We start from the raw sequence: 27741 nt of genomic DNA, 5'->3' as shown, positions 1-27741 counted from the left end.
TGTATTCCCCGCTGGCGAAAAAAAACTGACTACTTCTCCCGACCCTTTGGTTGCGCTCGTAATAAACAATATCCAAACAAAAACATGGATTCTGACAAAGGACACCTATACGCCGTATTCACGCTGTGCCCACTCAGCAACTCCCTGGTGCTGACGTCATGCTTTGAAGGGGAAACCCTAATATTAAGCCCATAGAGTTAACACAAAATCACAAATTTAATGCAATTTCCAAATAGTAAAGTATAAAATATGGCTAGCATGATCAAGAACACAAGATAAAGGCACAAAAAAGTCTAAAAGGTAAAAGGCTTTAAGTCCAGAGTGGGTGGGGCGTGAATAGGGTCCATTAAGAGCTACAATCTATTTAGGTTTGTTTCGCTAGCGAATGTAAACAGACTGCAACGCATGACGTAACTTCCGTTAACCGCAGCACTTCCGCCACTTCCGGTGTCTACAGGTTCATGCCATTCACATCGCCTATTGTGGCCAGGGTGGCGAACGCATGGCCCAATTGAGTCGCTTTTTTTTTCTTCACAGAAACACAGTGAGTGTGTCCGTGTCGATCAGGGGATCGAAGTGTCAGCTCTATGTTCTGATATAGAGCTGATAGGAAAACCCTTCGCCGGAAACAGACGATCTACAAGCTCACTATCTGCACATGTCTTGGCTAAATATTCCCCCCCGAAATATGGCTGCTGGGTTTCAAGTGCTTCTAGTACATAATGAAGTGCCTATATGAGGGACATATTATGTACATCGCTAGACACAACAGAATTGTTGACCTACTAGTTAAGGACACAGGTTCAACGTCTGCCAAAATCTATAAGCACTCTGGTGTTTCAACTGCCATGTTCATGAGCAATAATGAAAATGATACCAAAATTGGTAGTGTCACAATCAATCATTTTAACCTTTTCAGATGGGTGTCCGGGGTCAAATACGGGTCCTTGACATGAAATCATTTGAGAACCACTGACGGCACCTGTGAAAGTAGTAATAATAGTAATTAGGGTAATAATAATAATATCTGGGATTTATACAGCACTTTTCTCAGTACTCAAACATGCTTTACTGGTGTGTGGGGCCAGTAGACAGGGCTAACGGTGTAAAAACCTGATTAAAGGGTGTACCAAACTTTTCTCAATTGATTCTTATGTATTTTTTCCTGTAGAATCCATTTCTGCAATATACATTTTTATATCGCGCATAATTAATGAGATAATTAGCATTTTTGACTAATTATGCTAATTATCTCATTAATTATGCACAACACAACAATATACTTTTCAGAAATGGATTCTACGGGAAGAATTACATAAAGATCAACTGAGAAAAGTGTGGTAAACCCTTTTATCAATTTTTGATGAATTCTTTCCCGTTCTTTCTGCCCATGTGTCAAATTATTTGTAACATGGGTGGAAATGACAGGACAAACCCTATTTAAAAAATTATAAAAGGGTTTACCAAACTTTTCTCTGTTGATTCTTATGTATTTTTTCCTGTAGAATCCATTTCTGCAATATACATTTTTGTATTGTGCATCATTAATGAGTTAATTAGCATATTTGAAGCATATTTGACATATGAGGGGAAATAACACGAAAAACCTATAACAATTTGATAAAAGGGTTTAACAAACTTTACTCAGTTGATCCTTGTGTATTTTTTCCTGTACAATCCATTTCTGCTATGTACATTTTTGTATTGTGCATATTTAATGAGATAATTAGCATATTTGACACATCGGTGGAAATAACAGGGCAAACCCTATATCAATTCTTTCAATGGACTACAGTACTGTAACGAGTACAGTAGAGTACAGTAAGTTACAGTACAGTAAGGTACGGTACAGTACAGTACAGTAAGGTACAGTACTGTAAGGTACAGTAGAGTATAGTACAGTAAGATACAGTACAGCAAAGTACAGTAGAGTACAGTACAGTAAGATACAGTACAGCAAGGTACAGTAGAGTACAGTACAGTAAGGTACAGTAGAGTACAGTAAAGTACAGTAAGGTAAAGTAGAGTACAGTACAGTAAAGTACAGCAGAGTACAGTAAAGTACAGTACAGTACAGTACACACAGGGTATAGCTGCTCAGATTCACCGCTCCACTGTACCCTACCTTACTGTACTTTACCTTACTGTACCTTACTGCGCTGTACTGTACTGTACCTTACTGTACTGTACTTCGCAGTACTCTACTGTACCTTACTGTACTGTACTTGACTGTACCTTACTGCACTTTACCTTACTGTACTGTACTCAACTGTACTCTACTGTACTTTACTGTACTTTACTGTACTCTGCTATACCTTACTGTTCTGTACTCTACTGTACTTTACTGTACTTTACTGTACTCTGCTGTACCTTACTGTACTGTACTCTACTGTACCGTACCGTACCGTATTGTACTGTACTGTACCTTACTGTACTGTACTGTAATGTACTCTACTGTACCTAAGAGTACTGTAGTCCATTAAAAGAATTGTTATAGGGTTTGCCCTGTTATTTCCACCGATGTGTCAAATATGCTAATTATCTAATTATATATGCACAATACAAAAATGTACATGGCAGAAATGGATTCTAGAGGGAAAAATACATAAGGATCAACTGAGAAAGGTTTGTTAAACCCTTTTATCAAATTGTTATAGGGTTTGCCCTGTTATTTCCGCCCATGTGTCAAATATGCTAATTATCTCATTAATGATGCACAATACAAAAATGTATATTGCAGAAATGGATTCTACAGGAAAAAATACATAAGAATCAACTGAGAAAAGTTTGTTAAACCCCTTTATCAAATTGTTATAGGTTTTTCCTGTTGTTTCCCCTCATATGTCAAATATGCTTCAAATATGCTAATTAACTCATTAATGATGCACAATACAAAAATGTATATTGCAGAAATGGATTCTACAGGAAAAAATACATAAGAATCAACAGAGAAAAGTTTGGTAAACCCTTTTATCATTTTTTAAATAGGGTTTGTCCTGTCATTTCCACCCATGTTACAAATAATTTGACACATGTATGGGCAGAAAGAACGGGAAAGAATTCATCAAAAATTGATAAAAGGGTCTACCACACTTTTCTCAGCTGACCTTTATGTAATTCTTCCCGTAGAATCCATTTCTGCAAAGTATATTGTTGTATTGTGCATAATTAATGAGATAATTAGCATAATTAGTCAAAAATGCTAATTATCTCATTAATTATGCGCGATATAAAAATGTATATTGCAGAAATGGATTCTACAGGAAAAAATACATAAGAATCAATTGAGAAAAGTTTGGTACACCCTTTAATCAGGTTTTTACACCGTTAGCCCTGTCTACAGGGGAGCGTGTGTGTTGAATGGAGCTGTGTGTACCTGGACAGGCATGTGTCTCGGTGGAGGAAGAGGTGCTGCGCTGCGCTCAGATCAAGTCCGGAGACCATGCAGCTCAAATTGGATCTCATTGAAGTGAATAGCCTCTCATCCACCCACTGGCTTCCTTCTCCTTCCTCCTTTTTATTCTGTTTTGTTCCCCCTTGGCTTTTAACGATCTCCCTCTCATCTGCCTTCATCTCTCTCTCTCTCTCCTCTCTGTTTCAGTGGGTGACCTCCTTCTGTCTCTGCGCTCAAGCATTTTCTACCTCCCTAATCTCCTTTTCGTTTTCTCTCTCACTCTTTGTCTGTCTGTCTCTGTCTAGTTTCGTTTGTCTCTTCTCCTCCACCCCGAGAGGAGGAATTAAATAATCTTTTCTCCTGTTGTGTAGCAGCCCCGTTGCCCCTCTCTCTCTCTCTCTGTTATTGGTGGCTTGGTCATTTTCTCTGTGAGCACCGGGAAAATGGCCTCTCCTCACAAAGTCCATTAGTCAACTTCTATTATACTTAGAAATAGGGGCTTTTTGGTGCATGGTGCAGGTTTAGTAAGACTTGTACCCACTTATGCACCGTCTGTCTGTCTGACTGGCTGTCTGTCTGTGTCAGCTTGTACAATATAAGTGTGATGTACAATATATATATATATATATATATATAGTTGCACTTGTTGGTTGGTGGTGACATCACCGAGAACCCTCATTGGATAAAGGCCCAGCCAATGAGCAGAAAGTAAGGCAAAGTGACAAAATCCATACTGTGGCGGCTAGGTGGCCTATAATGTAATACAAATGGAAATTGCTTGAGAAATTAACGCAAAATGATGACTAGGTGCCGGACGATCTGTAGATCAGCTCTGTATGTCCTCATAAAAAAGTTCATATAAATCATATAAATCAATTAAATCTCTCTCTCTCTCTCTCTCTCTCTCTCTCTCTCTCTCTCTCTCTCTCTTCAGTTCCAGAAGCCTCAGGAACATTACCCTCCGTTCCGTTTTGGCACGGTGCCCAACGGCAGCACAGAGCGCAACATCCGCAGCAACTACCCGGACATGCACACGCACATGATCAAGTACAACCAGAAGGGTGTGGAGGAGGCGCTCAACAGCCTCAAGAATGGGTAGATATGCTGCTCCATGCATACATGCACATTATATCACTCCACTCATTCATGACACGTTCAATGTCATTCATTTTACACAGTGTATCCAAACGTTCAAATTTCAAGGTCTCCCCTTAACGCTGGACACCTTGAACTCTAACTCTAATGCTTTTTTCAATGGGCCTACCTATCCGGCGGGTGGACGCGGTAATTTATTTTCTTTTCTGGGTGAAAGAAAACATGTTGTTCGACGTTACAGCAGCATGAATTTACGCAACGTGGAGCCCTAGCTAAATCATTAGAGCAAGCTCTGGGCTACATCTGTTCAAAGTTTGGCGCTTTTAGACTGATTTGCACGAAATTAGCATTTCCTCCCCTTAAGGCCCCGCACTATTAATCCAGTGCCTTTTTGCTCACGTTTTGTGAAATAGCTGTTGGTCCAATAACACCAATTGTAAACTAATGAATTTTCCAACAGTTATTTCAACACCTATGTTTGTATATGGACTCATTTTAAGTACCCTGCATTAACACACCGGATGCCCACGTGGTGTCTACAAGTCAATTTCTTTGATGTCGCTGGAGGCCCACGACGCGTTTGACGCGTTGTACAGTAAACTATACTGTACTGTAGCTACTGCACTTGGCTACCGCGGTGATGAAACAAACTCCATTTCCCAACATGCAGCGCGCAATTACGTCACCCGGACGTGCTGTGTGTCTCGTTGACTTCCTGTTTAGCGGCTGCACAAAAATGCTGTTTTCTCCTAATCTAGCTTTTAAATCACTTTAATTTCAAAACGGCAGCCTCTTCTACCTGCCGTAACACAAACACTGTGGCTTAGAAATGATAAAAAACGGTCCTGACTGAAAGAAAAGATTTTCGCGAAATAAACAGGACATACTCGGATTACATTTACTCGGATTACTTTTCTCGCCAGTACTCTCGCCGGTAGGTAAAATGACGCGTTGCCATGGGCACCAGCAAATTAAGACACGTTAACCACGTGGGCGTCCGATGTGTTAAAATAAAAATAATCAATTTAATGATTACTGAAATACCATAGTGTGTGACCATGAATCATAATGGTTTCACAATGACTTGTGTGATTGTCAACAGAGGTCTTTAGTTCCATGATGATTGGTCACGATCAAGGAATCGACGCTCGACAACATGGTCTTTTCAAGGAATACATGAATGCGCATTCCTTGACAACTCCTTCTCAGCCTGGCTTTGCGTTAGTGGAACGGAATAAACCAGGCTGTACGGAGCAGGCTTTGTCAAACCTGGATTTGGCTCAAATCCTGGCTTTATTACTTGCGCCAGCAGAGCGTGCATGCAAGTACTGCGTTCGGCTGCGTATGTAGGTAGGTAGGTAGCTGTGTGTGTTTAAGCCTGTAGCGGCGTAGCCCAATCAGGGACCAGCATTTCTGGCAACGTCATTAACAGCCAATGAGGGACCAGCATTGATGTCACTGGCATCGCTCTGCTGGTGCACAAGAAGACCATACATGGCCCTACTTGTGCACAAGGCGCAAGTTGGCACCTTGACGGAATGCATTCTAGTTAATTCTGCTTTTGTGAGGGGGCACGGTGGTGCAGTGGTTAGCACTTCGCCTCACAGCTCGAAGGTCCTGGGTTCGATTCCCGCCGGGGGAAGCTGTGGGCGCTGGGGGCGTGTTCCTCCACCCGCGTCATCAGCGCCCACACACCCTAGGTGGGGTTGGCGATAGGGCCTTTCTGTGGTGAGTTTGCATGTTCTCCCCGTGTCTCCTTGGGCATAGGCCCTCACACAAAAACATGCAGTAGTCCTGGTTTCTATACCACCTCCCCCTAGCCAGCCGGGTGCTCCCCAATGTCCCCTGGCGCGGCAGGTGGAGAGCGGAAACCAGGACTACAGGTTAGGTAGTCACCGGGTGCTTTTGTGAAACAGGCCCCTGGTTGGAATCAAGTGTAACTTCCACGTACTACGTCCTACGGGGGAAACTCGCCCCTGTCATTGAAGGAAGCATGCATGAGACCAGTTCGGGGCTTTCCCCAGGTTGGCAGAGGGAGAGCAGCGCCCAGGCTTACAACTTAGGCAATTGGCACTGGGTGAAAAAACGGGTTACACAATCATGGGATGAAATTGTGATAAAAAAAAATAAAGGACCTTTTCTCACTGACAGGGTTTGACTGTTATCAGTCCTAATCCAATTGTCCCAACAATTACTTGGACAAGACTTTCACCATCTTATTGTTTTTCCTTGGTAACACCAATACGAGGCCATCTGGAGGATTTGATTATGAGAGAAAACCTGATACTTCCTTAGGGAAGAGCAATTATCTCCATTTTTGTTCTGCAACACTGTCACCTCACTTGACACAAACACACACACACACACACACACACACACACACACACACACACACACACACACACACACACACACACACACACACACGCACACGCTTAGTTTATGTAAGCGTGTCTGTTGCTGTTAGTAGTCATGGCTGCCAGTTCCCACCTGATGTCATGTGGGAGTTCAGCCTGCCCCAGACCATGCTGGATGACTGCTAGCTTGCATAGCGTCTTCAGGCTAGGATTTAAGTCTAGGACGTACAGGTCACCAGAAGTGAGGTATTTTGCTTTGCGTCCTCCATGGACGATAATACAATCTCCCACCATGCAACAGCACATCTCGTACATCCTGCAGGGGCCTTTCCCCTTGGGCTCAACCTGCTTCCAGGAAAATGTCTCTTTACTGAATTTCCACATATCATTGAAGCACTGGTCTCTGTTCAAGCCACCAAATATGTACAACTCTCCATTGTAGGCAAAGGCTGAATGATCACAGCGTTCTTCTGGGATAAGGTTCTCAGAAGGCATGCTCAGCCAACAGTTGGTCTCTGTGTCAAACACTGTGTTATTGTTGAAGTTCCCCATGCCCCCAGATCCCCCAAATACAAACATCTTTGTTCCAATGATGGTGGCAGAATGACTTCTTGAAGCAGGTGGTGGTGTGCCTCTGGTGTTAATTAAAGACCAGACCATTGTGGTGGTGTCCAACTTGTACATGTCATTAGTGTGTCCTCCCCCATACACATACATGACCTTCTCCAAGACACAGGCTGAGTGGAATGCCCTAGCTTCTGGGATAGTCCCAGAAATACTGGGTTTGAACCAGCTATGGGTGTCGACATCAAAGGCATGAAGCACATTGCAGTAAGGATACACTCCTCCCCAGATGAAGACAATCTCTTCTACCAGCACAGCGGTGTGGCCATAGCGCTTGGAGGGAAACTCAATGGGACTTTGTCCTATTCCATTTGTCACTGAGGGCAACTTCCTCCAACGCAAAGACACTGTGTTGAAGATGTGGACCTGATCACAGATGTTCACGTAGCTGTTGTGTCCTCCAAATGAGTACAGCTTGTGTCCGACTACCACGGTAGCATGACAGGAATTCTTAGGTCCTCCTTTCAGATGCATCGCCCAGTGAAACATTCCACAGTCCAGGACCACCGTAAAGCAGTGCAACTAATTTAAATGATTTATTGAATTATTAAACAACAGTCATTGAATGACATTTTGTTTATTGGACAATACTTTTAAAGGACAAGTATGATGGTTGTGATGACAATGTTGTGAAGTCATTGGGTGGTGACGTAGATTGTGTGGAATATCTAATGGAATCCATCCATCCATCCATCCAATGTGGTTTCGATTGGTCACCGCTATCCTTTGTTCTCCAGTTACACGCCCATAAGTAGCAACGTGTTTCTGTTAGTAAACACAACAGTATCATTCTTGTAATGGCTAATAATGACTTTGTTTTTTCTCTTAATTTTTATCCCACAATTTTGCAACCCATTTTCACCCAGTGCCAAATTTGCCTATGTAATCCTGGGCTCTGCTCTCCCTCTGCCGCGCCTGGGGAGACAACAGACTGACCTCATGCTTCCTTCAATGCATGAGTAGTCCAAGTTGTTTCTTTTCACCTGACGGGGGAATTCCCCGAGATGGACGCAGCGCATGGAAGGAACACGTTATTCCAACCAGTTCCTTTCCCCTCCATCAAGCGCCCCGGCTGGCCAGGGGGAGGCATTATTGAGACCAGGATTACTGCATGTTTTTGTGAGGGTATCAACCCTAGGAGACACGGGGAGAACATGCAAACTCCACACAGAAAGGCCCTATCACTGACCCCACCTAGGGTGTGGGCGGGAATGGAACCCAGGACCTTCTAGCTGTGAGGCGAAGCGTTAACCACTGCGCCACCGTGCCCCTTAAATGATAATGACTTTGAATCAGTACACTTCTTTAAAGCTTTGAATGAAGGAACACAGGACTCTCTCCTGGAAGGCTTTCTTTTGGATTTCATACACGGTGGCGGTGACTACATTTATCTCTAAAAATCTATTTTCAGCCACGAAACAACAATTTCTCTTGTAAGGACCAGGAAAATGATCCTCACAATCTCTTGTTTCTCATTATTTAGCCTCCAGATCCAGGCATTTCATTCACTCATTATTCTACTGTACTTGTGGAGACATTTGCTCCTCACAACTATAGTAATGTAAACACACGCAGGCACGCCCACACGCACGCGCAGACTGGCACACTGTTTTTGTGTTCGTTTGGACCTGCACGCATTCTCAGAATTTATTGTGAAAATGTCCTGCAAACAAAGTGACTCACAACGGTGCCGGCTATTTCTTTTAGCTAATGGAATTCTGGGGTTCAAGTGGTTAAAATTGAAGTGGAGAATCATCATTAAGTATCATATTTGCCTCTGGGATATAGTGGAATAGAAGTAAAAGTACTGTAAATTGGAAATACTCCAGTAAAGTAAAAAGGACGTCAAAATTAGTACTTGAGTAAATGTACTTGGTTACTTGGTTACACCAGGGGTCTTCAACAGGGGGTCCAGGACCCCTAAGGGGTCCTCAGAGTTACTACAGGGGGGCCTCCAAATCTTTGTGTGATAAAATATTTTTAAACTTTTGTATTAACCACTTGAATCCTAGTGTCCATATTCTGAGAACTTTATCCAAAAATAGCAAGCTCACAACGCCTCGCGCTGCGAGGTGTTGTGAGCTTGTAGATCGGCTATTTTTGGCAAAGAGAGGTAGGTCAAGTTTATTAAGTATTGATGGTTCAAATTGTTAAATAACTGGAAACACAAACTTACATGAACCCCAAATACACTGATGATTGTGCTGTCAAACAATGAAACTATATGGAATCTATGAAAAGGTTGTGGGGGTCCCTGCTTCATCTCTCTCGACCAAGGGGTTGAAGACCCCTGCTTTACACCACTGGTATTCAATCAATCATTGGAACTCTGTCTGTCCGTCCGTCCGCACAGGAAGCTGGACGCGTTCATCTACGACGCGGCGGTGCTCAACTACATGGCGGGGAAGGACGAGGGCTGCAAGCTGGTGACCATCGGCAGCGGCAAGGTGTTCGCCACCACCGGCTACGGCATCGCCCTGCAGAAGGACTCCCGCTGGAAGAGACCCATCGACCTGGCGCTGCTGCAGTTCCTGGGGGACGGTGGGTGAGACGCTTTGGTTTCCTTGTTACAAAGTTATTCATGGACGTGCCGGGCCCCTGATTCAGCCCGGGAAAAAGAGTTGGAGAGGCCCTCATTGCGCGCTATAGAGAGATCTCTCTCTATAGCGCTGCTGCTACTCAAAGATTTGCAATTTCAGATCATAACAAGTGACAACCCAATGGGCCAATTACATGAGTTATATTTCGTTGTTGTCGGGTGGAAACCTTGTCCAAAACCGTTTGTTTTGTATTTATCATTTTAAAAAATGATTTAAACTAGTGAAAACAGCCGATCTCCAAGCCCACAACCGAGGCGTTGTGTGCTTGTAGATCTGCTGTTTTCACTACTTTTGTGCAACGGCCTTGTATGATGAAGCAGGCCTTCGCTTTGCGAAAAAAATTACAAATTTGAAACTTGGAGATACAAGGTTTCTGCCCGACAGTGACGATTTACTTTGTTGGCCACCCAGCTCCCAAAATGGAACGAAGGCCGACATTTTTTTCCCCCTAATGACCGGCCTGGACCGGCCGGGAATGAACCGGCCGTTCGGGAGTTGTCCCGCTTTTCCCAATAGCCAGCATGTCCCTGTCGCAGTTTACTATCAGAACCGTCACATCTTGTCCGAGTCTTTTTGTTGATTGACTCTCACGCTCTGACATCTTGCTCTGACATCACTGTGATGTCAGGGGAACCAAATCCTTTTTATGCCCATATATGGAGATCCCTGTGATGCCAGGGGAACCAAATCCCTTTTATGCCCATATATGGAGATCCCTATGTGGAGCTAACTACCATCACCTGGATGTCCATATTTGTAAAAGTCCATTGATGGGTATTCCCCAGAATCCCTATTATATATTATGCCCATATATGGAGATCTCTCATGTCATCAATATTAATATGGTCCGATATACATCACTGGCCAGATGGCCAAGACATGGCCCGACCTCGCTTTTTGCCCTTAGGCATGTAACGCTATATTCAGATTATAATCATTGCTGTAGAGCAGTGGTTCTCAACCTGTGGGTTACTTGGGACCCCTAGGGGGGTCCCCAAATTATTTGGGGGGGGGTCATTGTTTTCTCACTCAACAGTAAACAAACCAATATAAAGTTTAAGTGTATCGAGGGTATCTGCACATTTCTAAAGTGACAATTTAAGGACATTTTAATACCTTTAAAATGACAAATTAAACATTGGCCAAATTGTCAAATATTAGAGGCAGAGATTGTGAAAATTGCCGATCAACATGCTCACAACGCCTCGCAACGCGAGGCGTTTGCGACGCGTTGTGAGCATGTAGATCTGCTATTTTCACAATAGAACGAGCGCGAGCGCGTACAGAGTGAACGTGAGCACAGATTTAAGGGTCCTGGACTGAGGGGCTGAATATAACGGTCACCCTAATCTACAAGCTGTTCTCACTACTTTAATTTCCTGTGAAATAACAGTTATTTAACACACAAGGTGTCCAACGGTGACCAAATCAAAGCGATATGAGACCCTCCCCCTTTCTCTCCCTCTCACCTTCATCTCCTCATCACACACACACACACACACACACACACACACACACACATGCACGCGCGCTACATGCGTCCTGAGGAATTGGCTGCGCTCGCAGCGCTGCACGTGTGCCTAGCGCTGCGGGGGAGGGGCACAGCGAAGAGTTAATATCCTCCTGCACCGCGGGAGCGCTGGGAATACGATTATCTCCATCACACACACGCATATGCACATGCACGCACGCACACGCACACACACATACACACGCACACACACATACTTCATTCCATTTCAGACCTTTATTCACGCTGCACCACATATATTATAATATTGGCCGATATCCGATAATTGATTAACCATCTATACTTAGTAAAACTGACCTGACTCTAACTCTAACTTGGACCACCTTTGTCTCTTGACACTAGGGCATTCACCAAATATTAGAATATTCGAATATCAAAGTCACTATTCGACGTTGTTCACCGAAGTCGAATATTCGCGTATTTTATTTTTATTGTTTTCTCTTTAAAAAATATATAGTTTATAAAGCTTGGCTAGATAGGAAGTCATAAGAATGAGTTGTCAATGCCCCTGGTGGATGAATTTGTTAATGCTCTATACCAGGGGTTCTCAAACCTTTTTAGGCCGTGACCCCCAAAATAAACATATTTGAACTGGGGACCCCCACCCTGACAAGCACTTGGAATTGTAGGTATTACATTTAATGTGACTCGCTTCTGCAGATACATATTGTGAAAATAGCAGATCTACATGCTCACAAAACCTCGCAACGCGAGGCGTTGTGAGCATGTAGATCGTCTATTTTCACAATGTTCGCCTCTTGCTTACTTAATATTTGATAGTTTGGCCAGTCCTGCATTTTAATTCACTGCCGGGTATTGACGTAGATCTACAGTACGCCAAGTGTTGTAAATGACGTAGACCAGTGGTTCTCAAAGTGGGTTCCAGGGACTCTGTGGGTTCCTTTAGGGGGGGTCTAAATTGACCCATACAAGTTTGTAACTCTGACAGTGTACAAATGGAACCAAATGGACCTGTTAGGGTGCATTTGGTTCCATTTGTACACTGTTAGAGTTAAGGGGAGACCTTGAAATTTGAAAGTTTGAAAAACACTGTCTGTGTGTTGAGGCCACGATAAGCCGATATCGATTGACTGATTAATGGCGCGGCACTGACGACGTTATGCCCTCATTTTCAGTGATGTCGAGCGCACAATACTTTTTAGGAAAATAGGCACACATTTTCTGAAAACAGAACATCGACAAGCTTGTGGGCTCTCTTGTATGAAGAAGTAGGGCATTCACTCACGAAAAAACATTAAAAAGTTGAATTATGGATGACATGAGTATATGAGTATATCTATCTATAAATGCGAGATACTAAGTGGGTTACAAAAGAAAGTGAGGAGATGCTTGATGGAGCGTGATCATGGATTTGAACTGTGTTAAAGATAGCATCGAAAATAGCGTGCTGAAGGACATTCCTGGAGTCTGGGGGGGCTTTGGAAATAAAAATAATATCATAGCCAATCTCAGTGTGAACTCCAGGGGTTTCAAGCACACGTGTGTGCACTCGCACGCATGCATGCACGTGCACACACACACACACACACACACACACACACACACACACACACACACACACACACACACACACACACACACACACACACACACACACACACACACACACACGCGCATCAGTGTGGAGTTAATATCCTCCTCACCGCAGGTTTTCAGTTCAGTGCCTGCAAACACTGTGAGCGCTTCGTGCAAGTACACACACATGCACGCACGCACGCATGCACGCACACACACACACACACACACACTCACACACACACTCCCACGCATACAGTAACATTCTGGGGGGGAACATTATCCCGAAACCTGCCGATCCTTGTGGATCAGCTATTCGCGGAAGGGAGATTTAGGTGAACGGATATAGAAAGAAATGGAAGGAAGCCTCAGGTTGATCTCATCCACTGATTTATCCACCGCTTTGTGCTTCAGCATCTGCAGACGCACCCAATAGTTTTTACACACTGCATATAAGAGTAATGAATACGTTTTATACTTCATCCCACTCCTTTTTGAACATTTAATATTTGTTGTTGCCTGGGAGGCTTGTCTTGTATCTTTTTTAAATTATATTACATGTATTTGTATTAAGAGTTGGTGCCATAGTTGTGTACTTTTTCTGGTTTTCATGTGTCTAGGAGGTTGACAGTACAAGACCCCCTGTTATGTTTGTTATGAGCAATTATGTATTCCCCTTGTATTTTGGATTTCTTCCTGGAGGCTGACACCTTGTGGGTCAAAAGTGCAGATGCAAAAACAGTGATATAATGACGTCATAGAATCAACCCCTCCCCTTTTACAATTCACCCAACACTGTGGGTGTGGCTAAGTTCAGCTGGGTCACATAAAAACCTAATTTTAACTTTCTGTACACTCTTTTGGAAAAAAATCTTCCTCCTATAATCATAATACCTGATAATTATGTTTTAGGGGTGAAATAAATCATGGCACTGCATCTTTAAAACTCGGGTGACTGAAAAAAATCACTTCCACTCCACAAATTGACAGGTAAATTCTCTACTTTTTTGCCCAGGAGAGCAACACCTCCTCCCCGGCTGCCAGTGGGGTTCTATTGTCTGTTGTTTCTATTGAATAGAACCCCCGCTGGCAGCAGGGGAGGAGGTGTTGCTCTCCTGGGCAAAACATTTAGAGAATGTACCTGTCAGTTTGACTGATAAATGCAGTCAGAGTGGTATAATCATATATTATTTCATACTTAGGAAACATTTCATTAGGGGAAAAAAACGAGAACATATGTCTTGAGTATTTAGGAAAAGTCATGGAAGGGGAAATTTCTGAGACCTTCACAGGGAGAGTTATTGCACTTTGCGGTCTCAAAATCGGCCAAAATGACCAGTCACCCGTGTGTTAACAAGTTCAAAATAAAGATTTAATTCATTCATTCCATCCTTGCAGGTGACACGGCGCGGCTGGAGACGGTGTGGCTGTCGGGCATCTGTCAGAACGAGAAGAACGAGGTGATGAGCAGCAAGCTGGACATCGACAACATGGCGGGGGTGTTCTACATGCTGCTGGTGGCCATGGGCCTCAGCCTGCTGGTGTTCTCCTGGGAGCACCTGCTCTACTGGAAGCTCCGCCACAGCCTCGACAAGTCCCACAAGCTGGACTGTCTGCTGGGCATCAGCAGGGTGAGCACCAGGGATGGATGGATGGATGGATGGATGGCTGTTGTGTAGTTCAGGCAGGGACGTGCTGGGCCCCTGATTCAGCCCGGGAAAAAGAGTTGGAGAGGCCCTCATTTTTTTTTTGTTATATTTCGTCGTTGTCGGGTGGAAACCTTATGTGTCCAAAACCGTTTTTTTCTATTTATCATTTTAATAATGATTTAAACTAGTGAAAACAGCCGATCTACAAGCACACAACGCCTCGCGGTGCGAGGCGTTGTGTGCTTGTAGGCGTTAGGCGTTAGATCTGCTGTTTTCACTACTTTTGTGCAACGGCCTTGTATGATGAAGCAGGGCTTTGCTTTGCAAAAAAAATGTATACATTTGAAACTTGGAGATACAAGGTTTCTGCCCGACAGTGACGATTTACTTTGTTGGCACAGCCCCCAAAATGGAACGAAGGCCGACATTTTTCATTATTATTTTATTTTTTTCCTAATGGCCGGCCTGGACCGGCCGGGAATGAACCGGCCGTTCGGGAATTGTCCCGCTTTTCCCAATGGCCAGCACGTCCCTGAGTTCAGGGTTCCCCAATAGGCGGCCCGCGGGGGGCTACTGTCAGGCCCCCACCAACCCCAGTAATAATGGTGGTATAAGAGCAGGACCAACACTAGTATATCGTCGTTGTCAGGTTGAAACCTTGTATCTCCAAGTTTGTACGTTCTTTCGCAAAGTGAAGCCCTGCTTCATCATACAAGGCCGTCGCACAAAAGTAGCGAAAGCAGCCGATCTACAAGCACACAACGCCTCGCAGTGCGAGGAGTTGTGTGCTTGTGGATCGGCTGTTTTCACTAGTTTAAATCATTTTTAAAATGATTAAATGCAAAACGAACGGTTTTGGACATACAAGATTTTCACCCGACAACGACGATATCTGAACTGTCGCTGGAGTAGCGGGAACGCCACCGTCGTCCCAATGTGGCCCTCGGCTTGGTGCCCTCGGCTTGATACCCTAGACATGATTCGGCCCTTGGGGAAAACTAATTGGGGAACCCTGCCTTGGAATGTCTGTGATCTTACATGCCACACAGTGCTCTAACTGGTCCATTCTTCTTTTCCCTGTGCAACAAATCTCTTTGCTGATTGTGAGCTTGCAGATCGGCTTTATTTGGCAAAGATGTTTAGTGTTGAGCGAAAACAGGAGTGTCCCTTAGATAGAGCCCCTGGCGACTCCGGTTCATTAGTGTAGGGTTTGATTGGTATAAGTGGTTATAATTGGTTGGCTGATCAGTCAATACAGAGGCTGGTTGTTGGCTGGTCCATTGAGAAATCGGTTGCTTGGTTTTCGTGTGTAACAAAACAAGGTAATTTACAGCATCTTTAACCGATTTGTTATTTCAGTGCAGGCAAATGCACACATAGACATCAAAGGGGGCTGGAGCCCCTGCCCTTTTATCCATCTGTAGAAAGTATTCACTTGATTGCTTAGTTCAGTGTGGGATCAAGCACCAAAAATAGCCGACCTCCAAGCTCACAACGTGTCGCAGCACGACGCGTTGTGAGCTTGGAGGTCTGCTATTTTCAATATTTCCACCCTGTTTCAGTGGGTGATTGATTCATTGTTTGGTTTCTTGATTGTCCGATTGGTTAGTTTCTTGATTGATTGATTGATTGATTGATTGATTGATTGATTGATTGATTGATTGACTGATTATTTGAGTAATCGTTTTAACAGTTTAACATCAGAGTGATTGTGGCTGCGTTACAGGTTGTGTTGTTTTGCTGCATTAGGTGCAATTAGTGTTTTTTTCCATGATGGCTGCAAGCTAATTAGTAAGTAATTGCAACTAATGAATATGTATTAACGTAATAGCCTTAGCATCAGAGAATGCAAATGAACTTTAATGGTGTTTATTAGCACTCGGAGGAGTGAGCAGACAGGAAAGCAGCCTGCTATTTTGTTTGTCTGGATTCTATTCTGTGAATTAAGACCAAGGATTCCCAAACTTTTCAGGCCTGCGGCGCTGAGAGGCGTTGTGAGCTTGTAGATTGGCTATTTTCACAATGTTTGCCTCTTTCTTACATGATATTTGACAATTTGGTCTTTAAAGTCATTCAATTCCAATTTTTATGATTGATTGATTGATTGATTGATTGAAAATGTTAATAGACAAAAACGGAGTACAGTACAAGTACAGTTAAACACCTAAAAGGAGCATCCCAAATAAGTCCTTTTACGAGCTGGTAGATCTGCTATTTTTGAAAGGTCGTTAAAATGTGTGCAGACCGATTTGAAATATTCAAAGACTTGCACAAATGTTTCACGATTTAAAAGAAAATCCCTATGAAGAACATTCATGGGGGGCCCGCAGTGAATCCTTGTACCCAGGGCCCAGGATTTGGTGCGACGCCCCTGCTTGAATGAGACAATATGTGAGGACCAAACTCCTGGACAAATCAGGGGCATAGTTCTGCCGTTTTAAAACGACTCCAATACGGAAGTAAAACTTCCTATGATTGGCCGCTAGTTGCGCTGTTTTCCCCCCTGGCCGATCGCAAAAAGAATTGTTCTCCATTGGATCCCATTCATTTTCCCCTTTCTTTTTCTAACCTTCATTTTCATGAATACTGTATGGTTCCTATCGCTAGTTAAGAATTGCCTTTCAATCACCATCATATTCGTTTTTGTCGAAATGTGGTCCAATTTATTTTAAAATAATTCTATGATGGCGACACGCATTCCAAGGGGTAGAAAAGGTCCGTTTGCTCTGCATAGAAACCAATGGCTTCGCATCGTGCATATTTTTCTACAGTCTATGGGCCAAATAAGTGGTTCCCAATCTTCTCTGGACCAGGGCCCATTGCCGAAAGTGTTCGCTTTCTATTTGGTAGCGAACAAATTGGTAAACCTTTACCAGTTCCAATCCAATCAGGAGAAAGAGAACTCCTACAGGATAAGCAAGTGAAATGTGAAGGGATGACAGCAGGAAATGAGCAGACAACATTGGAACAACTGGAACACTATAAACTTGCAGCTGATAAAATGGACATTCTCTTCTGATTGCCTGAAATTTGGCAACCCACCTGAGAATGCATTTCCTGTTGTTTCTTTTGACTGTGTGTGTGTGTGTGTGTGCGTGCGTGCGTGCGTGCGTGCGTGCGTGCGTGCGTGCGTGCGTGCGTGCGTGCGTGCGTGCGTGCGTGCGTGCGTGCGTGCGTGCGTGCGTGCGTGCGTGCGTGCGTGCGTGCGTGCGTGCGTTACACTTAGTCCCAGAAACACCAGGCAGGAAAGGGGAGGTCCCTTCCCTTCATATATATACACCCTAACAAGGTAAAAGAGTGTAGCTGTGGAAAACAAAACAAAACAAGGGCTTTCATACAAAGTGCGGGTAACACAGACAAACAAACCACCAGCTCTGGTCTCAAATGTGTTAAAATGTCTTGGATAGACCAGGGGTTCCCAAACTATTTTGTCTCAGGGCACCCCATAAATATATGGTGAAAACAGCAGTTTTCACTAGTCTTGTGTGACAGTCTTGTATGATGAAGCAGGGCTTTGCTTTACCAAAAGACGTACACATTTGAAACTTGGAGATACAAGGTTTCTGCCCGATTTTAGTGATTATGTTGCGAGGAATAGCCATTTTGGTTAGAACTGACTGAAAATAACGTTAGTACTTCAAGTTTAAAATTATACTAAATATTTTTTCAAGTGTCCAAATAAATTCCAAATATTATCAAATGATCTCACGGCATCTTACCCCTGGACTGCCGTCGCGGCACCCCATGGTGCCCCTTCACCCACTTTGAAAACCCCTGGGATAGGCAACTGATCGTCATACATGCAGGTCTACTACTGGCCTTTGTTGCTGTTGTCATCTCAAAAATCAGAACCTAGACCTTTAACTTTTTAATTACAAACTTTTTGTTTTAAATCAGAACTAACTTTCCTCTTCTACCCCAGATTTGACCATATCATCACTGTTGGGTGGAAACCTCGTATCTCCAAGTTTCAAATTTGTAAATTTTTTCGCAAAGCAAAGCCCTGCTTCATCATACAAGGCTGTCGCACAAAAGTAGTGAAAACAGCCGATCTACAAGCACACAACGCCTCGCATCGCGAGGCGTTGTGTGCTTGTAGATTGGCTGTTTTCACTCGTTTGAATCATTTTTAAATGATAAATGTAAAACGAACGGTTTTGGACATACAAGGTTTTCACCCGACAACGACGATATACTCTACCATACAGATTGGATAAAATTAAATTGTATTCATTCAAAAGTCATTTTAATGAGGCTTTAGCCATAAAAATACCCTTCTTCATCTCTTTCTCAGCTAATGGGTCCATGGCCTGAAAAAAAAAAAAAAAACCTTGAAAACCCCTGCGCTACAACCACAGCATCCATATTCTGTGGGGAAACATTAGCCTAAAAAAGTAGCCAATCTACAACATGTCAGCTTGTATTATCGGGCTATTTTTGTCGAAGACATTTGCTGTAGAGGGCAAAAAGTGGTCCAAGTGCTGCAGTTCCAGTCACTCTGGGTCCGTTTGACTAAGAAGAAGTGGTTAATCACTCAGTGAAACCCATATAGACTCCACCGCTGTGTAATTACACCACTGGGCCGTCATTAGATTAGCACTTAAATTAATATCTGAAATGGAGGCCCCCCCCGAGGGCCAAATTAAATTGCGTCTCCGACAGGTTTTCTCAGACGACAGCATGTGGCTAGAGACACAGTCTGGGGTTTCAGCCTGCTGTCTGCCCAGAAATGAAGAGACTGACTGTGCGTGTGTGTGTGTGTGTGTGTGTGTGTGTGTGTGTGTGTGTGTGTGTGTGTGCGTTTGTGTGCGCGTGTGTGCGTGCGTGTGTATGCGTTTGTGTGCGAGGGTGTTAGGGCATTAACGAAAAAGTCGACAAGTCGACTCAGTCGACTTGGTTACACAAGTCGACTACCACCAGAGAAAGTCGAAAGTCAAAAATACTTTCTATTGTGAAAATAGCAGATCTACATGCTCATTTGGACAATGTTTAATTTGTCATTTTAGAGGTATTAAAAAGTCCTTAAATTGGCACTTTAGAAATGTGAAGATACTCTCTACACACTTGAACTTTATGTTGGTTTGTTTACAGTTGAGTGAGAAAACAATGTTTCACATTAAGTTAATCATCTGGGGACCCCCCCCCCCCCCCAAAATAATTTGGGGGTCGTGTGTGATGTGATGACGTCATCAAACGGTAAAGTCGACTTCAACTCAACTTTTTACTGAGTCGAGTCGACTTGCAAAAATCACAAGTCGTTAATGCCCTAGTGTGTGTGTGTGTGTGTGTGTGTGTGTGTGTGTGCGCGCGTTTGTGTGCGTGTGTGTGTATGCATGCGTAAACATACGCCGTCGTTCCCATTCTCGTCTCTATTCTGATCGTTGCCGTATTAGCGTGGCCTAAGTCACGCACCGGAAATAGCAGATTGTGAGCTTGTAGATCTGCTATTTTCCAAAGGTTTATACATTCCCACACCTTGGGGGGTCTTTTGTCACAGTACATTTGCACATACGTGAAATGTACTCTCTGCATTTTACCCATCCCCGAGCAGCCATATGTGGTGCTCGGGGAGCAATTAGGGGTTAAGAGTCTTGCTCAGGGACACATCGACACATAGCTGCCTGACTGGGAATCGTACCTGCGACAACCAGGGGCTCTGGCTCCCCAGGCAGGCTCACTAACCACTGGGGAAATCTCGCTCTTTCGAACGACCGTCATTTCGACAACGAAGCGTCGAGAGGGTTAGTGACTCACCCCACAGAGGTTAGGGTTAGGGTAAGGATTAGAGTTGGGTGTCAAAAAGATGACACATAGAAACGCTCCCCTAGCCACTCAGCTATCTATGGCCGCACTTACTCGTAACAGAGTATTTCTACATTACCGTATTGATACTTTACTTACTTTTTCTTCCACCCTCCCTACTCTCTCTCTCTCTCTCTCTCACTCTCTCTCTCTCACTCTCTCTCTCTCTCAATTACATTTCAATTCAAAGGGCTTTATTGCCATGAGAAAACATACGTTTACATTGCAAAAGCAGAACTACAATACAGTCAATCAATATAATACAATCACAATGAAATATGTTCCACTGAAAAGGGTGAAACAGTTTTCATGTAGCGAGGTTACTCGATGCAGACAGTGCAGGAAAGTTTACTTTACACTATGATCAGTGGTCTTTAAGGTGGTTGTATTCCATTTGATATCCCTCACCTACCACCGCAGCTCACACATCTTGCTGCTGTGTTTGCACATTGTTGTACTTCACCCAGCAGATATGGGAGACTTGGGAGTTCTTTTTTATCGTTGGTCATGTTTTCAAACTCACCTTGTGTGGTTATGATCTGTGGGAAGTACAGTATGTGTCTTTGATGTCTTGGTACAGTGGAAAGGCGGCTAGGAAGTGTAGCTCAGTTTCCACTTCATTTTGTGTGCAGTGGGTACAAAGTCTGACTCTCTCTCTCTCTCACACTCTCTCTCAGGCTTGTGCACACATAGACATCAAAGGGGGCTCGAGCCCCTGCCCTTTTAACAGTCTGTAAAAAGTGTCCTCTCCAGACCATGAGTGCAGTTTTCACTATGGTGAAAGGAATGCAAATGGCCTCTGTCCATGCCATACCTGAAGGCAGCATTCAAGAGAATTGCCTTGTCCAAACTCTCCTGAACTTGAATGCAGCATCTCATGTTGAAAGAATTGCCCTCTCTGTGTAGAAATCCATGCCATACGCCACATATCCAGTGTTGACTTGATAATGCTTAGTTTCATTGTGGTATCAAGCACCGAAAATAGCCGACTTCCAAGCTCACAATGTGTCGCGCTGCGACGCGTTGTGAGCTTGGGGGTCTGCTATTTTCAATGTTTTCACCAAAAGGCCCCTTTAGAAATGTCAGCCTCTGCCTCTCTAAAGGGGAACACACACTGGACGCGGAGGCCGCGCGGAGGCAGCGCGGAAGCGGCGCGTAAAAAAATACGTGCCCGTTATTTTCAATGAACTAACCCACATCGGCGGCGTCAGGCGCGGGTCTGCCGCCTCGTCTGCTGCGCCGATACGCCACTGTTCTATTTTTCCAGCGTTGCCGCGCGGTGAACATGTTCTCCCATGCTTCTCCCCACCGGGGGGAGGCGTGCTGTGTGGCAGCGCGCCACTGCGCAGCCGCCCGCGTCCAGTGTGTGCTCCCCTTAACATTCTCTGCATGTCCCTCCTCTCTCTCTCCCCCCCTCTCTCTCTCTTTCCCCCCCCCCCCCCCTCTGTCCCCCCCCCCCTCTCCCAGGCCATCTACAGCTGCTTCAACGGTGTGGAGGAGCCCAAGCCCCCCAAAGGCGGCGCCTCGGGGCTGGCCAGCCCTGACGTGACGTCCACCTACGCCCAGGCCAACATGCTGAAGATGCTGCGCACCGCCAAGGACCTGGTGTCCACCGCCAACGTGGAGAGCTCCCTGGACAACGCCACCAAGACCATCCAGCAGTGGGGACGCCATGGTGGTGGGGGTCCCACTGCTCGCAGCACACCACAGGTACATGGGGGTGGGGGTCCAGAAATTTCAGCCCGCCTCTCTAACATTCTCTCAACTCTTTAAGTGCGAAAAACGTCTTTTATGTATTTTTTAACAATGGCACCATGTGCCATAAACGCCTTTCATACAATGTGGTCATAAAACAAACTAATAAGCTATCACGATCGCCGAACTGATTACGGCTGGTAACCTGAAACCGGTGCCAATCCAATCCAAAAAGTAGTAGATCTTTATTTTGAGCTATACATGTAGGTGAAGTACAACATATTATTTGGGTCTCTAAAGAAAGGTGAACATTTTGAAAATGACTGGCACAGCAACAGCACAAAATCTGGCATTAAATGAGACTTGTTAATTCTGACCTCCCTGTCCAGCAGGTGGCGTCCGCCTCTGAGACGGTGCCCGGCGGCTTCGCCTACGTGACGGAGAACCACCGCGGCGGCGCCTCCCCCCTCCTCCTCACCCAGCGCTCCCTGACCCCTCCCCCGCTGTCCTCCGTCACCCCCTCCTCCCTGAAGCAGCAGCAGCAGAGGGTGGGTGGAGGCGGGGTGGTGGTGGCGCGGCCCACGCCGCTGCGCTACACCCTGCCGGCGCGCTCTGCCTCCTGCCTCTACGACCGCCCCCTGCCCATCTCCAGCCTCAGCAGCCCCCACCTGGCGGACGGCTGTGCCGGGGACCCCCACCACCACCACCGGGACCCCCCCCACTACCACTACCAGACCACCGGCAGGGTCTACGTGGACGGAGGAGGATACCCACGCTCGCCGTTCATCCCCTACGCCGACCTCCAGGTGCCCCCACCGACGTGTTTTTGTGTCTTTTTTTTCAGTGTTCACTGTTACTTCTTCAAACACATTGGATGCCATTGATTAACCCTTGTCGGCTAGCGACGCAATCCGGAGTGCCGATCCCGAACTAGTTCGGCTTTTTTGTCGGCTAGCAACGCCGTGCTTTGGTCCTTACTGCTTACTGTGAGCTGATTATTGACGCTGTAGCTGGTCCGAGGGCCGCCGTTGTTTACCGCGATCGCTAAGCGCATTTTCCGCCGATTTATTCAGTAATCCAATGCAGATGGCTAACTTTGAAGCCCATTTTCTCTGAATCTATGCTTTTCTGGAAGAGGACAGCCTTTGTTTGCGGCAGAATAGCCGCCAGGGTATTTTATAGTTTTTTCCTTATTTCGGAAGCTCGGGATAAAAGTAAACTGAGTAAATGTAATCCGAGTATTTCCGTTTTTTCATCGTGGTAGTATTTTCTTTCACTCAGAAAAGAAAAATTACAATCGCGGCCATCAGTGCTTTTGTAACCGGTAGAGAAGGGCTCGTTTTAACAGTTTTACTGCCAGATGTTATTATTTATTTATTGGGTCTTGTGCCAGCAAAAGCAGCTTACCTTTGCGAGGTTATACACAAAGATCTATTCGTTTTTTTTTTGTTTTTTTTTCTCATTACATAGTGCACTTTGGTCATACTAGCAGTAGAGGGCATCCTCATGCAATAATTAATGTGAGATGGGCCGCTGTGGCTTCCATACATTCAGGGCGCAGAGTCGCATCAGATCAATAGATCGACAGCTAGCAGCCAAGAAGTGAATTTGGACATTATTGATGTTTACGTGAGGTGGAGATTTCAAAGCAGGATTACGGGAGACTGTTACCTTACACACCCGCGCGACCCCTCATCAGTTTACAGACATCAAAACAAGCCAAAGAACGTATTATTGGCATCGCGCCGCCGTGAAAAATGGGGCGAACGGGAACGTCCAAAGTGGTAAAAGAGTTAAACATGAACGTGATCTGGAGTTACATTACGAGATAAATCCACTTTTGTGACACTGGCCTGCCTATATTTGTGAACCGGATTTCCTGACCACGTTATCTCCCGTCACATTGTGGGAATTGGAGTTTTTCTCGTCAGCCGCGCTTGCCCCAGACCGCACGCTACGGTTTAATCAAACCCTATCAAAGGGACATTCTGCATTAAAGTACTTTCTACTTTTGGTACTTTAGGTATATTTTGATACCAATACTTTTGTACTTTTTACTCAAGTAAATGTAGAACTTTCACAACATTATAGTATTTATGAAGCGTCAGTGTTAGTTTATGCATGACATGGGAGTCAATTCGCTGCTCAGCTGTAGTCAGATGTCAGTCAGCTCTGTTCTCATACCTCATTAACATATCTGCTGGTCATTATGTCACATGACTGCCATACTCCAATCAAAGCTCTCAATCAGTAGGGAAGGCTCCTTTAAATAGGGCTTGCTTTCTCTACCAATGCTTGGTTTCCGAAGCCTAGGAAACATTTGCTGCTTGCTGCCTCCTCCACCCCAGCCTCCACCTTTGCACGATCAGTCTGGCTAAGCTCAATACTTGTGATGAAGTTTGTGTCAATGTTAAGCTTTTTACTATGTTACATGTCAAGGTTGAGATCAAATACTGTGATTTTGGCTAAGTTACATGTCAATGTATTGCTATTATTCTGCTATTGTATCCCTATGGGGGGTATTGCTAGCGTTCCCTGATTTTGCTTAGCATGCTCAGAAAAGCTTGCACAAAATTTCAGGGAGCATCTCCTATCACAGAGCCCTTTAAACGCAGAGATTAACTGTATTCCATTTATGCTATAAATGGTTAAATCTGCTTGTTGTGTATTCCATTTTGCAATAAATGGTTAAATGACTTGACGTGAATGTTCCTGACTAAAATACACTGTGGTATTGATACTTTTACTTAAGTAAAGAATTCCAGTACTTTTTTCCCCACAACTGACCGACTGTCATTTCTCCACGTCGTTCCAAGGTGCCAGACATCTACGCCTCGCACCCGGCCGTCTCGGCGCCGCCCACCGACGAGCAGCACATCTACGAGGGCATCTCCAAGAGGAAGAGGAGGTCCAAGAGCTTCCAGAGCGAGGAGGCCGGAGGGGGGGGGAGGGGGAGGAGCCGAGAGGAGGAAGCAGCAGCAGCGGGACGGAGGAGGAGGAGGAGCGGAGAAAGGCGGAGGCGGAAGGACTCCCGTCTACCTGACGGAGCTGAAAGCCGACCACCTCCTGGACAACCACGTCTCGTCCTCCGCCGGCGACCTCCTCTACTGCTCCTCGCGGGAGCAGCTGGTCTGCCCTGTGGGCGCGGACGGCTACAGCTCCTGGCCCCCCGAGGAGCTGCTCCTTAGGGGGAGGGGACACCGGCGCCACCGGCGGCCCTCTTTCCTCAAGGCCACGTGGGGCGGCGGCGGCGCCCGCCACCTCGACGACGAGTCCCCGTCGCCCTCCGGCGGCGGCGTCGCCTCGCGGTCCTCCTCCGCCCTGCCCGACCTGTTCCCGTTCGTCCCCGCCGCATCCCCCACGGTCGTCGTCCCGCTCCGGAACAACCTCTGCCTCCTGCCGCGGAACCAGGCCTACCTCCACATACGGCAGGACCAGCGGCAGCCCGGCGGACGCAAGGCCCAGAGGCTGCGCTACTCTCAGTCCGCCCACCTGCCGGCCTACGGGGAGGCGACGGCGGCGGCGATGGCGCGGCCTAACGGTGGCGTGGTCGGCAGGGGGATGGGCGTGGTGCGGAGGGCCACCAGCCTGCTCAGCAGACAGTACTCCCACTATCTGAACTCCTACCCGGGCTTGCCCCTCTACCACGACCCCCTGGACCTCCGCTCGCACACCCTCCACCACCAGACCCCCAACCCCGTGTGCCAGCTGCTGGCGTGTGGAGGGAGCGGGCGCTGCGGGTGCCAGCGCCCGCTGGCGTACCAGGACGGCCTTTACGGAGCCTACGGGGCTTACGCCGTCTACCAAGGGGGGTCCCAGCCCGGACTGGACGCCCCCCAGTCGGGGGGCCAGCGGGCAGGTGGGGGGCAGCCCCCCGAGGGGAGTCCCTGTGTCCTGAGGCCCTGGAGACGAGTGTCCAGTTTGGAGTCTGAAGTTTGAGAGTTGGAGATCAAAGCAAAAAGGTGTTTCAAAATGTGTCAAAAGGCTTTCGAACATAGCCGATCCACTGGAGATCAAAGCAAAAGGAGGAACTGGCTCTGTGAACTGGCATTGTCCAAGACAAGGAACGTTAAATCCTTGAGAGCATTAGGGGCCATGTCTACAGTGAAGCGTTTTTTTGTCATTTTGGGTCATGTCCAGAGAGCTTCTAACTAAGCACATGAGTGTTTTATTTAACGCACTGCAATGTTTGTACCTTCCGTTCTGTGTCTGGATAGCTCAGTCGGAAGAGCTCTCTCTCGCCTTTGGACCAGAAGGTCATGGGTTCAATCCCGGGCACCACCAACTCGGTGTATGAGTAGCATGGCTTGTGTCCGGCAAGTACTGGGAGCTGATGGTGAGCGTGGCGCTCCACCTCAGCAATCCGGCGGTCTAGCGCATTGTGAAACGGTTAACACGGACAATAAGCCTCGCCGACCTATACTCACTTAATCGTTGCTAGTACTCGAACGACCATGTCATCTGTGTTATTAGCACAAAGATCCAAGCTGAAATAAACGGTAAACATAGACCCCTCGTGGTTGTTTTAATGATTCAAAGTTAGGTGGCAAATGAGCGGGTTGTTCGAACTATTTGCTATATGAAGTGCCCAGAGCGCTCTGACCAAAAGAAAACGTTGTATGCCGAGAGTGCTGATACACAAGGCATGTCCCTGGGAAGAGCGCATCTTTAACTCTCTTACTGCCACATAAGGATGTCTTAAACTGCCAGCTTAAAAGTAGCTTACCTTTGCGATTTTATAGAAAAATATCCATCCATTATTAACGCAATATTTTGTAAAATACAGACGTATCTGTCATCGAGCCAAACTGACCGCTGGGAGCAGCCATTTGCAATGAACGAGGCTCGCAAATGTCCCTCGCGCGCACCAGTGGTTTAGAGCATAGAAACTAGATTGAGGCATAGAAAACGACCAGAAAAGTGATTCCGCCACCATTGTTGTTTATGTGTGGTCGAGATTTGAGACCAGCGTTACGGGAGCTGTTTCTACTGTAGACACCCGCGCCACCCCTCATCTGCTCACGGTGCTCAGGCAGGGTAAAGAACGAACGAAAGGCCGCTCGTGTACTACTTGAATAAACGGACGAGCCTGCTCGTTCATAGCAGTAAAAGAGTTAACGTAGAAATACAAAGAATTTCTACGTACCATACAAAGAACTGCTTTCTGTGGACATGGCCTCTCGTGTTGCCGCTGGTTTGATAAGGGAAGAAGTTAGATTACAGTTCTGGTGAGTGTATTTTGAAGTGTGTGTAGTACGTTTCTGTAAGACATGTATTAGAGTGCTCTGAGAGAAAAGTACTTGAGACACCAGTGGTGTAAATAACTAAGTACGTTTGCTTAAGTACACTTTTGAGTTATTTGTTTTTTACTTGAGTAATTCCAATTTCCAATACTTTTACTTCTACTCCACTACATCTTAGGATCCAAATATTATACTTTTACTCCACTGCAATTATT

General features: G+C 45.6%; 1 protein-coding gene across 1 annotated transcript in view; it reads left to right on the top strand.

Annotated features, from left to right (window-relative positions):
* The window catches only part of LOC308302883 (glutamate receptor ionotropic, NMDA 2C-like), a gene marked incomplete at both ends in the record, with an annotated part of 142011 nt that extends 115789 nt beyond the window's left edge, over positions 1–26222 (top strand). The window contains 7 exon segments of the mRNA XM_080747201.1: positions 4329–4489; positions 9824–10011; positions 14536–14768; positions 22056–22298; positions 22676–23089; positions 25100–25234; positions 25236–26222. Coding sequence (XP_080603327.1) covers positions 4329–4489; positions 9824–10011; positions 14536–14768; positions 22056–22298; positions 22676–23089; positions 25100–25234; positions 25236–26222 — 2361 coding nt within the window.
* Between the last annotated feature and the right edge of the window lie 1519 nt (positions 26223–27741).

This window comes from Nannobrachium achirus (genome assembly GCF_963921795.1).
Source record: "Nannobrachium achirus genome assembly, chromosome: 18".
In the NCBI taxonomy this organism is placed as follows: domain Eukaryota; kingdom Metazoa; phylum Chordata; class Actinopteri; order Myctophiformes; family Myctophidae; genus Nannobrachium; species Nannobrachium achirus.
The sequence above is the reverse complement of the archived record's forward strand: the minus strand, read 5'-3'. Positions and strand labels throughout refer to the sequence as shown.